Source organism: Orbicella faveolata, unplaced genomic scaffold (genome assembly GCF_042242905.1).
Source record: "Orbicella faveolata isolate gen_17 unplaced genomic scaffold, um_ofav_v1 contig_15, whole genome shotgun sequence".
Lineage (NCBI taxonomy): Eukaryota > Metazoa > Cnidaria > Anthozoa > Scleractinia > Merulinidae > Orbicella > Orbicella faveolata.
The window spans coordinates 9,347,129-9,361,321 of NW_028301542.1; the positions used below are offsets into that span (position 1 = coordinate 9,347,129).

At 39.9% G+C, this 14,193-nt stretch overlaps 2 protein-coding genes across 2 annotated transcripts; one reads left to right on the forward strand and one right to left on the reverse strand.

Moving 5' to 3' along the window:
• Nucleotides 1–223: 223 nt before the first annotated feature.
• LOC149113464 (uncharacterized) lies at nucleotides 224–592 on the reverse strand. Its single transcript, XM_089288522.1, has one exon. It carries the CDS (start codon nucleotides 590–592, stop codon nucleotides 224–226), a length of 369 nt encoding a protein of 122 aa, XP_089144648.1.
• Nucleotides 593–1,937: 1,345 nt separating this feature from the next.
• On the forward strand, nucleotides 1,938–4,573 carry LOC149113465 (alpha-1,6-mannosyl-glycoprotein 4-beta-N-acetylglucosaminyltransferase-like). Its single transcript, XM_089288402.1, has 3 exons — nucleotides 1,938–1,956; nucleotides 2,572–2,655; nucleotides 2,945–4,573. Exons 1-3 carry the CDS (start codon nucleotides 1,938–1,940, stop codon nucleotides 4,099–4,101), a joined length of 1,260 nt encoding a protein of 419 aa, XP_089144528.1. The 3' UTR covers nucleotides 4,102–4,573.
• The last annotated feature ends 9,620 nt before the right edge of the window (nucleotides 4,574–14,193 follow it).

The following is a 14,193-nucleotide window of genomic DNA, read 5'->3' on the forward strand; positions in this document are numbered from 1 at the left end:
CTGCGAGGAAAGGTTATAAGTTTTTAAAAACTAAGGCCGAATGCAGATTAGATTGTTTTGAATCTACATAATTAATTAATTTTTTATATAATTACATATTTATGTTTTCCACATGGTTTTTTACTTGTAAATTATACTGATATATCTATATGTATTATTAATTTTTACTTAGCATATGATGAATGTAGAACTCACTCACTCACTCATCCTCTTCGCTCCCTCGTCAGTGGAGCATAAGGCCACGCAACAACAAGTACCATCCATCACGGTGTTGAGCTTCCAGCTCAACCGCATTCCATCTTATCCATCCCAGATCTTTCCGTTCGGCTTCAATGGTTCTCCTCCAAGTGATCTTTGGTCTGACGGGCCTACTCTTGCCTTCAGGGTTCCAGGTGAGCTCAACTCTGCAGTTGTTATCTTTCTCTCTCCTCAAAACGTGACCGATCCATCTCCATCGTCTGACCTTCAAAGTTTCTGAGATGGGACCCTCTCTAGCTCTTTCATAGAGTTCACGGTTGGAGATGGTGTACGGCCAAAATATGCCAAGGATTCTTCTTAGGCATTTTCGATGGAAGACATCCAGGCGCTCCATGTCAGTTTACCCTCCACATCTCAACCCCATACAGGAGCATAGAGATCACGCAGCTCTTGGAGATTCTCAGCTTGGTGTGCTTGCTGTATGTCTTAGACCTCCGGACAGGATTTAGAGTGGCATATGCTCTTCTTGCGATTGACAGCCTGCGCGAGATGTCTTCATGTGACCCGCCGGCTCCATGGACTGTGGCACCTAGGTAGATGAAGGAGTTGACGTCTTCAACTTCTAAGCCATCAATGGCAATCGTGTCGGTGACCTTGGCGTTTGTTCGTAGCACTTTTGTCTTTGTGGTGTTGATACAGAGTCCGGTATACCTTGAGACCTGATGGAGGCGGCTGAACTTCTCTTGAAGATCTTTGTGCCGGCTGGAGAGCAGGGCTATGTCATCTGCATAATCTAGGTCCTCTAGGACCGTGGTGAACTTCCACCTCAGGCCTCTCCTTGCATTGGTGGTGTTCCTCATTACTCAGTCAATAGTGATGTTGAAGAGAAACCTGACATAACATAGCTCTGCTTGACTCCTGTCTCTACAGGAAACCAATCTGATGTTCGTCCGTTTTCAACAAAGCAACAGGTGCTTCCATCATAAAGCTTTTTTATGATGTCGACGAAGTTGTCAGGAATTCCATAATGCCTGAGAATGTTCTATAGCTTGTCTCTTCTCACACTATCAAAGCCCTTCTTGAAATCGATGAAAGCAATGTACAAGGGTGTTTGCCATTCAGCACACTGTTCTAAGATATTCCTGAGGATGAAAATCTGTTCAGTTGTCCCTCTTCCTCTTCGGTAGGCAGCCTGTTCTTGCCGTAATTTCTTCTCAACTCCATCCTGCATCCTCATCAGGAGCATTCTGCAGAAGACTTTTTATGGTACTGAAAGTAAGGATATCCTTCGGTAGTTGTCACTTCTTCTCCACTTCTCCGAAACCTACCCACCTTACCTCGCTGAGTCCGAGAATGCTCAGCTTGTACCTTCTCATTTCTTTCATGACTGATGCTGTCTTTCCGATGGTATACATTGTTCTGACGTTCCAGCATCCTATGTTTAAGTAGTATTTGGGTGTAAGGAGGGATCTCTTACGCGGCCTCGTCGTGCTCCTGGCTTCCTTACGGCTTTCACCTGGAGCAGTCATTGTTGCTTCAACCCAGTGGAGGAAACTCTCATCAGGGATGTCGCATGTCGCACTAGTCCGATCCCGGATAGCATTTGTTACTAAAGTGGTTTCTGTAGCAAGTTCGTTTTTTATGGGAGAGGGTTGCTGGTCCTCTGCCCAACCTGATTTTACAAATCAGGAGACTGCCGGACTGCTTTTGTCAGGACTCTCACTCAAGACCTCTCTGACATGATTGAACCTACCAGGGGTATGCACCCCAGTCAGTACAGCCCTTGAGATCATCGAGCCGCACAAGCCTCTACACCACGACAATGTAGAATGTAGTACTAATCTGTAAAAAATTCATCATTAAACCATTATTATCATTATCATTATCATTATCATTATCATTATCATCATCATCATCATCATTATCATTATCATTATTATTAGTAGTAGTAGTAGTAGTAGTAGTAGTAGTAGTAGTAGTAGTAGTAGTAGTAGTATTACTCGTGGAGTATCCGTAGGTAGGAAAATATTTGTGTAACTTTAAACAAAATGTGTTATTCCTCATCAAATTAAAACCAGACTGCTTGAGCCTAGTATTAGAAGAGGCCAGAGCAACTTGGGCATTTTCTTATTTTTGTTTGTTGTCGTGAGAAAAAGACTATTATCGTGTCGTTTCGGCAGGACAGGTCGGTTTTGACTTTCGCTCGCACTGCGGGGGAAGCTACCATATGCAAGGATGTAACGCGCTAAAGTAGCCTATTCCCCTAAAACAGCGCGCGCACTTTCTACTCACCTCTTTCTCATTCCCAAGTCAGTTCCAAACCTGAGTCAAGCTACACGAAAGTCACTTTAGTACTTTTCTTGATCTTCACAGGCAAACAGCCTTCTATTTGCCTGGAAAAAAAGATCATAAACAGTTCCACAATAACTAGACTGGGAAGGTACCCTAAAGGAAAAGGTAAGATTAGAATATTACATTTCAAATGCTATGTAGCTACGGTGCTGTGCAATGAACATCAGTCAAGAGAATATGAAGGGTAAGAGAGTTAATTACCCTTCTATACTCTAGTCGGATCCAGTCCTGTAGCTGTTTTCGTGGATCTAGAGTAGTAGTGTAGAGACACTTTGGCTGATCACGTGCTTGTTTTTGGTCGTCAACCGTTAAAGCTATACTTCTCTCAAAATACATCCCTTCCATAAAAAAAGGCTTAGGAGTGTAAATGCAACCTGTTTTGTTTCCATTTTAGGCTTTCTTACAATTGGAATCTCATCAATTGCTCGTCCTAGTGGAGATAACTACCTTATTAGAACGATCCAAGGCTTGATAAACCAGACGAGTGACGAGGACAGGCGCGAAATCTTCGTAGTGATATTCCTCGCCGACTTTGATGAAGTATCTAAATCTGCCACTTTGGTAGAGTTGTCGAATCATTTCAGGAAATTCATTGACCAAGGTTTTATCCGTGTAATTTTTGCACCAAATGAGTTTTACCCAGCGCTCTCGAATATGAAAACGAAATATGGCGATAATCCGCAGAGGATCTTTTGGCGCTCAAAGCAGAACGTGGATTTTGCTTTTTTAATGTGCTATTGCCACGGTCTCTCGCAGTACTATCTTCATTTAGAAGACGATGTACTTCCAGCGCCAAGCTTTTATCCCAAGCTCCGTGATTTTATCTCATCAGTTAAGACAACTTGGCCCAGTCTGGACGCTTCCGCCATGGGACACGTAGCCAAAATTTATCACGCCAACGACCTGGAGAATCTTGCCACCTATTTTTACCTCATGTACGACGAAATGCCCGTAGATTGGTTGATTATATTTTGGCGACGGATTAAACATACTGGACGTTACCTCAATTTTCCTCCAGCTTCCCTGTTTCAACATATTGGAAGTCATTCTTCTTTTGCGGAAAACAAGCGCCGTGATAAAGCGAGGGGAAAATATTTTGACCAGTACGATCTCAAATACAAAGGTTTGAATCCTTTGGCTAACGTCAGCAGCCAAATGAAGTCCAGTTATGGATATCCTCAAGATGCTTACAACAGAGGTTATGGTTATTTCAGGACCGAGAACGTCAAGAAAGATGACTTTATTATTGTCCAGTTTACTCGAGCAGTGTCTATACGTAAAGTGTTCGTTGATACAGGCTCTTATATTGCTCCTGATGATTACCTTCGGTCGGCTGTTTTGCAAGCAAGTTTTAGCAATAAAAACGAACTTCAGACAAATGCAAATGGAATTAAAGCTTGTACAGTGTTTGAGACAATTGGAAATTTCCAACAAGGGAAAGCCGAAGTCACTTTCAATGAAAGTAAAATCACATCTTGTTTACGGGTGTTGGTGACACAAGACCAGACTAACTGGGTTTTCTTCAGGGAGATTGATGTTTGGCAAGTTTAAACTCAAGTCTTTGTACTCAGGCCCTAGTTCAGTTTCAAATTTGCAGAGAGGATTATTATAGGCAAGGGACTATCTCGTTTTCCTCATTAATAATAACAATAACAACCACGACAGCAATAGAGGTAGTCATAGATATTAACAGGATTGTTTTTAAATTTTTGCGTAGAGATCAAGATATAGTTGTAAGAACATCAATGATTAATTCTTATGGAAATGGAGGGTTAAGGGTGTTAGACCTTGAGACTCTGGTAAAAGCTGTCAGGTTGTCGGTTCAAAAGGTTGCATGCCAGTGAAAACGCTGGCTGGAACTGTTACCTCACTCATATGCTTAAATCATTTGGAGGTCTCTTTCTTTTTCAATGTGACTATGATCCTGAGGATTATAATATAGCAAATCAATTCTTTACCGAGTTGATTAAGTTCTGGGCTGAGTTTAGGAACGCCGTCTCTGATAAGGACAATAAAAGCTCAATTATGTGGAATAATAAAAACATAAGGATAGATGGCAAACCTGTTTTTTATTTAAAAAAAATTCTTTGAAAAAAACCTAACGTTACTCAGTCAAGTAGGTTTATCAAAGAACAATTTGGATTCATTGGATGTGATTAGATAAGAAACGAATAATAGTTGTAATTTCTTAGCGTTGTCCGGGTTTAAGATCGGCAATACCCTATTTCTTGAGGAAGGATGATGGTGACAGTAATATAACAAAGTTGGGTTTTTTTCTTAGTGATGCTTTCTACGACGTAAGTTTAGCCAAAAGCAAACAGTACTATAATTTGTTAATTCAATTAAAAGCTACCTTATCAAACGCTGCAAAAACGCTGAAGGATAAGTTTAACATGAGACATGAGGATTATCTAAGTAAACCTTCTACCAATAAAAGTTTGCATAGAAACGTCTTTAAGAAATTTTCAGTTAAAGGTGGCTCAAAACAGTTTCCACCCCTTAGATTTTGATAAGTTGTTATAACCACTCTTTATCACTCTGTGCTACAATCATGGTATCAAAAAACTGCCCAATCATTGGTGGACACGCTGTTATCATTTTCGTGACACAATACGTTACCATAGCAACAGTATGACCCGCTAAAAACACCCTTAATTACAGCTTTAGGGGCTTATAATTCAAAAACTGCACGGTGAATTTTTTTATATTATCAAATTTTAGTAAGCATGATAAGACGCGACTTTTGGCAAAGTTAAAAAAATTCTGTACGTAGGGTTCAGAGCTACCTTAAAGTTTTGAAAATTTAAGGTGGCTCTGAACCCTATGTACAGAATGTATAAATAAAGACAGGAGGGAAAAAAATCAACATCAAACCTAACAACAACAACAACAACAACAATACCAACAGTGACAGGAAAACAATAGCAACAGTAACAACATTAAAAACAACAACATCATTATCATCAAGAAATCAACAACCGCAGGAGTGACAAGAATAATAATACCAACAGCAATAACTTCAACATCGTCTCTAACAGCAACAACAGACCGCAGTTATTTGGTCCTTTCTATTATACAGAGGAAATATTTCGCAGTTATGAAACGGCGACGTTTTTGGCCCTTTCTTTTATGCAGAGGAAATATTTCTCAGTTATTAAGCGGCGAAGGTTTTGTCCTTTCTATTATACAGAAGAAGTAGTTCGCTGTTATTAAACAGCGAACCGTTTGGCCCTTTCTATTACACAGAGATAATATTTCGCAGTCAATTAGCGGCGAAGTTTGATCGGTCATAAATTAAAAAATAATTTTTTACTATTTTTAAGGACAGAAATAGGAATCGAGAGTGAACAATCTAATTGTTCTAGTAGAATTCTAACTGAAATTAAAGCAAATAACGAGTTTCCAATTATTTTTCTACGCATTATTGAACTTTACGCCTTAACAAAATCGCACGTGTCCAGTTGTCCTTGGTAAATTTTCAGTTGTTTACGTGCGCGCACCCGTTTTTTCAATAATTTCAAGTTTTTGAAGTCAAGAAACCGTTAATGTCCTTCTTCTAGTCTTTTCAGGAATTAAGTTATGCACTTACATCTGAACATTCTTCCAAAACTTCGGAAAAACGATAAAAACGTCACATTTCGTGGACGACCGACAGCCACTGCACTTTAATGGTTGATAGTATACGAGTAGCTCAGTTGATCAGATTGCAGCATTTGCATTAGCATACTAAGCAGAATTCTAATAAACAATAAGATTATTCTCTCAAGATTTGTATTTAACAGCAATTATACCACATTATACCACTGCATACTAATGGCGGATAGTGTGCGATGGCTCAGCCGATCAGACTGCAGCATTTGCTTAAGTATCCAAATCATTACCAATGTAATAACATTCATTTTACTCAAGTTCTGTTCGTTCTATAAAAGACTAGTACCTCCAATCTAAATATTCCGGTCATTAAATCTCTTCTTTCATGAGGGTTATATCCCAGGAGATTCGGTAATATAATAATGTTGGAAAAGGTTGATCGGCGTCGACGCTAGTTCCCAGTTAACCGCGGCATCGCGGCCGACTTTTGCCATAAACTGTTGTTACCTCAAAGACTTCCGTTCTCGTCGCCAGAGCGCTTCTTTCTGGTATGTTGGGCAGAGAAAGAAAAGAAGATTGTGGTAGAAAATTAAAGGGTTACATAAGTGTACTTACCTGGTGCAAAACAATCTATAATATGAAGGCAGAGGTTTTACAGAGTATGACCGTCCATTAAATAACTATCCAGCACAACTGTAATCAAGCTTGTCGACCATAATAAATTTACAAGTAGGCCTAGCACAATGCGACGCAGATCTGTTTCAGTGAAATTTGTTATGCACAATGAAATGGGATTAACGAAATCTACTTCAATGAAAATATCAGCCATTTAATTTCGATTAATACCTTTTTTCTTCTAAGTCACGATCAAAGACTCTGAAGTTAATTGTAACCAAAAAGAATTACTGTTAATCAGAAATTTTCATGTGATTTTTTTTAGGACCGTTCAGATTTTGATCCGGCAACGGTTATAAATTTTGTGGTAGAAGTCTTGAAAATTACGGATAATGGAGTCGCTGTGGAAAAAAATACATATACCTAACAATCCATCACTTGCCGGTTAATCACAATGCATTATTATTGCATCGTTATAACAAAACTAAAGCAAAGGCGCGCTCTGATTGGTTAATTTAGCGTCTACTATTTGTCCATGGGTGTACGCTGCTGACGTGTGTGCTAATGTTTACAAAGCAAATCTTTTGACAGACATTGTTTCCAAAGTAATGGCCGACGTCCTTCTCCCAGAAAATAATGCGAAACTGTCTTCACAGTTGTGTGAAGATGAAACTTTATCGACTTACTATTGTGCAGTCGGTTGTCATGAATGAATTTTCGCGCGCTTGTTTTCTCTTGTCATGTAAGACTACACGAACATTTTTTTTGTGATATAGCTCAATAAAAGGACTTCTGTTGTTCCAATGTCTCAATGTTATGTTATAAAACAAATGGTAAACGCCATAGCGTGCACTATTGAGTTATGGATGCACTTGGGAGGTTTCCTAAGCACTCAAGAAGCTAGAGTCGCACTCGGCTGTCGCCTCGTGCGACCCTTACGCTTCTTTCGTGCTTAGCAACCTCCCGCGTGCATCCATAACTCAATAGTGCACGCTATGGCGTTTACCATTTGTTAATTTTTGGTCCAAACTGCAATATTAAGTTTATATACATTCAACTCATTCAACGAAACAAGTCTGTGGCTCCGAGTAATGAAACGCTAATTAAATCAGGTATAAGCCGCCAAACTTTGTGCTCCCATTTCGTACCATAACCCACCTGTCTGGGACTTCTTTTCTGAAGAAAAACAACTTATCAGTCACTCTAAATGCAATCACAACGGGAAATTTCAAATATAATTATAGCTAATTGTAGCCCATGGTTAGTGCGCTCGTCCCCGGATCGAGCGTTCCGGGTTCTAGCCCAGGCCGGGGACACTGTGTTGTGTTCTTGGGCAAGACACTCAACTCTCACAGTGCCTCTCCCCACCCAGGAGTATTAATGGGTACCAGCGAATTGTTGGGGAAACCTAACAAATTGCTGGGGAGTTACCTGCGATGGACTAGCATCCCCTCCAGAGGGAGTAGAAATACTCCTAGCCCCTTCATGCTACAGAAACCGGGATAAGATCCGGCAGCTATGAGCCAGTCGGCTCCCAGGCTTCACTTCCTCATTGTCTAATACAAAATGCAGTCTCACTATTCCGAGTCTATATGCAAAGTGTCTGGATAAATTCACTTAATATAAACGCTTACCTGGCTTCAGGTTTAGAGGCATGCCCCTTTCTTATAATCCCTTAAAAGTGAAGCAACATTAAAAACCTTAGCACCAGCGATAAATTGGTCTTGAGTGCATTGTTGCGAGTAATGAAAATGCAGGTTGATTCATACCGTACGTGGCGAGGTCACGACACGCCAACTTATCTGTAGTTTGTTACCTATGATTGACTTGGAATTCAGTTTTTTCTCGTCTAGATTCGTCTCCTTGATACTGCAGGGAATGATTAGGTATAGAACTTGCACGAGAACCTGAAGAACGAATGAATATGTTACGGAATATTTATTCATAACCAATCTCCTAGTGCAAACGGCCTTTGTATTATAAATTGAGGACGTCCAAGACGGTCCGTTTTCCCCGCCACGTTCCTGAATGCCTGACCAAATTACCAGAAAATTACTCATTGGCACACTTTCTATTTCTCTATTGGGATTTTCCATTTGTTGCGTTCTCAGTCAGCACAGATCCAGACTAAATCGGCGTACTGCATATATCCAAAGATAGGACAGGGGAGGAGTGGATTTTCCTTCAAAGACTACTGCTTATGGCACCCCTAGCTGTAGAATTGCTGGCCCTTATACCTTCGATTTCCATAATAAGAAGTGATAATCCCCAGGACGATCAGTATGCTTGTAGTAGGTGATATGGTAAGTCGTCACAAGGCCCAGTGCCTCATACCTGCTGGAGTTTAAATTGGTTATTGCTCTTCTTCCCTGGACAGGATGACAATCACCGGCTCCCATTTATACATCTGGGTGGAGAGAGGCACTGTGAAAGAAAATTGCCTTTTCCAAGACGACATGGCAACGCCCTAGTAACCAGGAGCGCTCGATCCAGAGTCCAGCCCGCTAACCATTAGGCCGCGATCGTGCTGTGCGCTAGGCAGTTGCTTTTGTATAGAATCCGAATGCGTTACTACGTTACATGTTTATTTCAGTCCGTCGTAAATTGATAAATTTCCAAATTATATTCTTACTAGTACAACAACATGCCAAATATATTTTTCAGAGAAGATTACTAAATTTAAAAAATTGATGTAGTGAAATTTTCTATTTAATTTTTGTAAACCTGATCTTACAGAATGCAATCTTTGGTTTAACTGGTTCACTTTACTGTTAATGAATAATTAAATAACTCACACCAGAGTGGCTTTGTATCTTTATTGTAATTCCCATTATCAGTTGAGAAATCACACTTGTACAGGTCCACTGATACTCTTACGTGAAGTACGTTAAACATGGGAAAAGCAGGTTGCATCATCTAAATCATAACATTGTATGCCTGTGTGGGGTGTATATGCCAAGAGGTAACCACCTAAGGAAAGACAAACATAAATTATGTCATTATTTCAATGACTCACCGCAAGTGGGTATTTGCTTATGTACCACCATATTAAACAAGATATATTAATGTCTAATTTTTGCCTCCGCTTTAAACTTTTCAAACCTACGTTTGTTTTCACTCACAGAGAGGTTCTTAAAATTCACAAGCTCACCATCCACCCCCCTCAGCCCCTATTCTTGGGTTTCACGTGACGTCACAAGCTTTGATCAAATCAGTGTCCGCCATGTTGGTGTCCCTCGGGTGTCAAATTTATGCTAATAATAATCCATTTCTACAGTGAAGCTTCTCTATTATCGCTCTATTATTTCGACAACTACATGAATTTTCAGAAAGAAAAAAACGATAAAGTACCGGGCATTCATCTAAAGGTATCCCAGTGCTCTCTGAGTATGCCAAAAGCTTAGAGAGTCGAGTAAAGGAAAGATATTCGCAAAAGGTCTCGATCATCGGTGTTGACCCCGCAAGCATAACAGCCGAGCAGTTCAGTCCAGAATGCTTGCCTCCTGTGGAAATCTCGGACTTGCTGAGTTACCTCGTTCTTGAGACCAGCTTCTACACCAACAAGCAGTTCAAGGCGTTCAAGAGTCTGGAGGCGTTTAATCAAATGCTGTCGGGATTTGTAACCTCAGTTGTAGGCAAAGTAATCACCGGTAAGTATGTCGTGAGAGCAAGTGTTCGGCATTCACAGCATGTGAAGGATCCTATAGTGAACATTTGGGTCATTTCCGAAAACGATGCTGACGCACTATCCAGAGTGTCTCCTCAGCCAACACCTAAAGAAGGAGAAGACGAGGAAGATTTCATTCCAGTTCACGTGCTCACAGAGGAACTCCCCTCCGATTCTACGAGAATTGGAGATTTTAGACGCGCAACTGCCGAAGACACTACTTTCGGCTTACTAATGCAAGTGGTAGCAAATGTATGGCCGGAATTAAAGAAAGATTGCCACCCACTTCTTGCAGACTACTGGACGTACAGAGAAGAGATCAGCGCAGAGAACGGTCCATTGTTCAAAGGCCATAGACTCATAGTTCCTGAGAAATTTCGTAGCAGAGTCCTCCAAACCATCCACGAACGTCATTTTGGTTTTGAGAAGATGCAGCTGAGAGCCCGAGAAGCAGTATTCTGGCCAGGAATAACCTCAGATTTACTGCAGACAGCCCAGAGCTGTGAAGTGTGCCAGACGTTCACGAGGAGCCAGCAACGCGAAACAGTGTTGCTCCATGAAGTTCCTCAAGAGCCTTGGGAGAAGTTAGGAATTGATTTCTTCGAGTTTCGGTCTACCACCTATCTTCTGATAGCAGACTACTACAGCAGGTTTCCTATGATCAGAAAACTACGCAGCACTATCACAAGCGCTACCAACGAGATTCTGAAACAGGTGTTTAGCGAGTATGGAGTACCTGAAATTCGTTATGACAGACAATGGCCCCCCATTCTCGTCAAAGGAATTTGCAGCCTTTGCAAACCAGTACCGACATCCATTCATTATTAGTGTGTGTGTTCAAGGAATAAAACTTTTGCCAATCGGAGTAGTTAACAAGTGAAAGGCCCAGAGCGGTCATTGCGCGTTTTACTTATCGAAGAGATCAAAACCTGGTTTGGCGACAAAGATACAACCTAAAAGGCAGTCGTTATAATCTTGCCGAGGACCTGCCTCCGTCTGTAGGCAAAATCAGAAAAACGATATTAGTACCAGCAATGAAGGAAGCACGAAAGATAGCGGGTACGAGAGCTACGATCACTGGAGACCGTCTTATTGTAAACGGAAGGCGTTACACTTTTGATCAAATTCCACAAAAATGGAGTGGAAACAACGAAGGCTGAATCACAAAGTTTAATCAGACTCGTCTTAATGTTATTGTTTTTCCTTCTCCTTCTTTCCCTTTTCTCTACTAATCAATAGCTTATCCAATTTTGATGTAAATGTTTATGTTTATTCGGAGTGCCAAGGAAAAAATACTTTTCTTTAAAGTCGTTTTTATTTCGCAAAATAATCTTTATAGCTAAAAGCCGGTGTGAAATGCGAAAAATTAAATTTATTCCTTCTCGTTCAGGTCTTTTGAGACCTTTTAATGTCAATGTTATTTTTTTTGTTTGTTTTATTTTATGTAAGTACGTTTAATTTCTCTCCTGGTTTGCGTTACACAAATGTTTTTCAAATGCTATCAAACGATCAAACATATCTGGAATCTTTTCGGATGTTCTTTATATCAGCATGCAAAATCAAACTCCAAAATGCAAATTTCAACAGTCTAATTTGTCAGAAACTGTGAAAACTGTCGAAATGTATTAGCGTCTTGTTGGTCCCCTGGGATCTGTGGTAACACCCTTTGCTGAGATTCTTAATGACTAATCTTTGTGCTATCAAAGGCCTATCAGTAAATGTCAGGGGAGTAAACAAATCGCTAAAACTTTGCGCCGTGTCTAGGTGGCTGCATCATCAAAACAGCTCCTTTATCTTCTTGCAAGAAACTTACAGTTCGAAAGAATGCGAAAACACCTGGCGAGCAGAATGGGGAGGCGAAATTGTCTTTAATCACGGTACAAATCATAGCAAACGGACCATAATTCTCTTTTATCCAAAATTAAATTTCAAGATTGAAAAACAAATTACCGACCAGAACGGTAGATACATAATTTTAGACGGGATGTTTGCAGATACACGACTTGTATTTGTAAACATTTACGCACCAAATGATGTCCATCAACAAGTCTTCTTTTTCAAAGAATTACAACATCAATTTAAAGACTATGCAGAAGAAACAATAATCATAGGTGGCGACTGACATAGATAGGAAGGGCGGCAATCCTTTCTCCCGCAAAAAACCAGTAATTCAAGAAATTAATAAATTATGTAATATGTATGAGCTAACTGACATCTGGAGGCAGCGAAACCCAAACGAAGAGAAATAAGTCTTTTAAAATACACTGTCGTCTTGATTATTTTCTAAGTTTCCAGACAGCTAATGAACCTGACCAACAAATGCACAATAGCTGTCGCTCCTGAAACAGACCACTCTGCTATTTTTGTTCACTTTAAAAGTGCGGAACTCAAACAAAAAAAGGCCCAGGTTTTTGGAAACTTAATCAGTCACTCCTTCACGATGAAACTTACGTGTCATCGTTGCGTGTAGAACTAGAAGATCTCAAGCAAAAGTACATTGACGTTGAAGATTCAAATCTGAGATGGGATCTGATTAAAATGAAGATTAAAGGTTTTACCGTGAAATATTCCAAAAACAAATCTAGAGAAAGAAAATCTACTGAAACTATTCTCCAGAACCGCATTAATGATCTTTTTAAAAGAGCTGAAGCAGATCCAAATAACAAACATTTATTTGTGAAATTCAAAGCATCAGACTACACCTAAAGAAGATTATGCAATACAAGACTAAAGGTGCAATTCTAAGAAGTAAGGTGAGGTGGTACGAAGACGGCGAACGCAACACCTGTTACTTCTATAACCTTGAGAAAAGAAATTATGACAAAAAGACAATTGCAAAATTAAAACGCTCAGACGGTATCGTCACAAACGATCAGTTCGAGATCCTGCGAGAGTAAATGGAATATTATAAAGCTCTTTACACTTCGGCTACGCACCCAGAAAACTCAAACGACACAGCCTCCGCTTTCTTCGAAAACATCACCCGTCTAGAGAATACGGATCAGCAAATGTGTGAAGGAAACGTCTCAGCTGAAGAATGCCTAAAAGCCTTAAATGATTTCCAAAACGAAAAATCGCCGGGAACAGATGGATAACCAGCAGAGTTTTATACTTTTTTTTTTTTTTTTTTGCAAAGAATTGCATTTTGACATAATAAAAAGTGTTAACTTTGCTTTTGATACAGGAACTTTGTCAATTTCTCAAAGAAGAGGGATTATTACACTCATCCCGAAATCAAATAAAGACACCACATCACTGGAGAATCTCAGACCAATCTCTCTTCTTCACGTTGACTATAAAATACTGACAAAAACAATTGCGAAGAGATTAGAAAAAGTTCTTCCAAAAATTATTAACCCTGACCAAACCGGTTACGTTAAAGACCGTTGTATCGGTTAAAATGTTCGTTTAATTTTGGACGTAATGTCATATACAGACGAGAAAAATGTGCCAGGAGTTGCTCTTTTTATTGATTTTCGAAAAGCTTTTGACACTATTGAATGGGATTTCCTTATCGACACCCTTGACAAGTTTAATTTTGGACCTGACGTTAAAAACTGGGAGAAAATCTTTTACAACAACGTTACAAGCTGTGTTTTAAATAATGGCCATGCGTCAGAGTTCTTTGCTTTAGAGAGGGGTGTTAGACAAGGTTGCCCTCTGTCCGGATTGCTATTTGTGATAGGTATCGAAGTTCTTACCAATGCAATTAGAAATAAGAATACGATAAATGGACTTAAAGTTGGTGAGAAAGAAATCAAAGTGTCTTT

Excerpts from the sequence above, each read along its gene's own strand:
- LOC149113464 (XM_089288522.1), bottom strand. The coding sequence starts at position 592 with ATGGAGCGCCTGGATGTCTTCCATCGAAAATGCCTAAGAAGAATCCTT.
- LOC149113465 (XM_089288402.1), top strand. Across the intron at positions 2,656-2,944 it reads AAGGTACCCTAAAGGAAAAG|GCTTTCTTACAATTGGAATC; the intron begins GTAAGATTAGAA and ends TTTCCATTTTAG.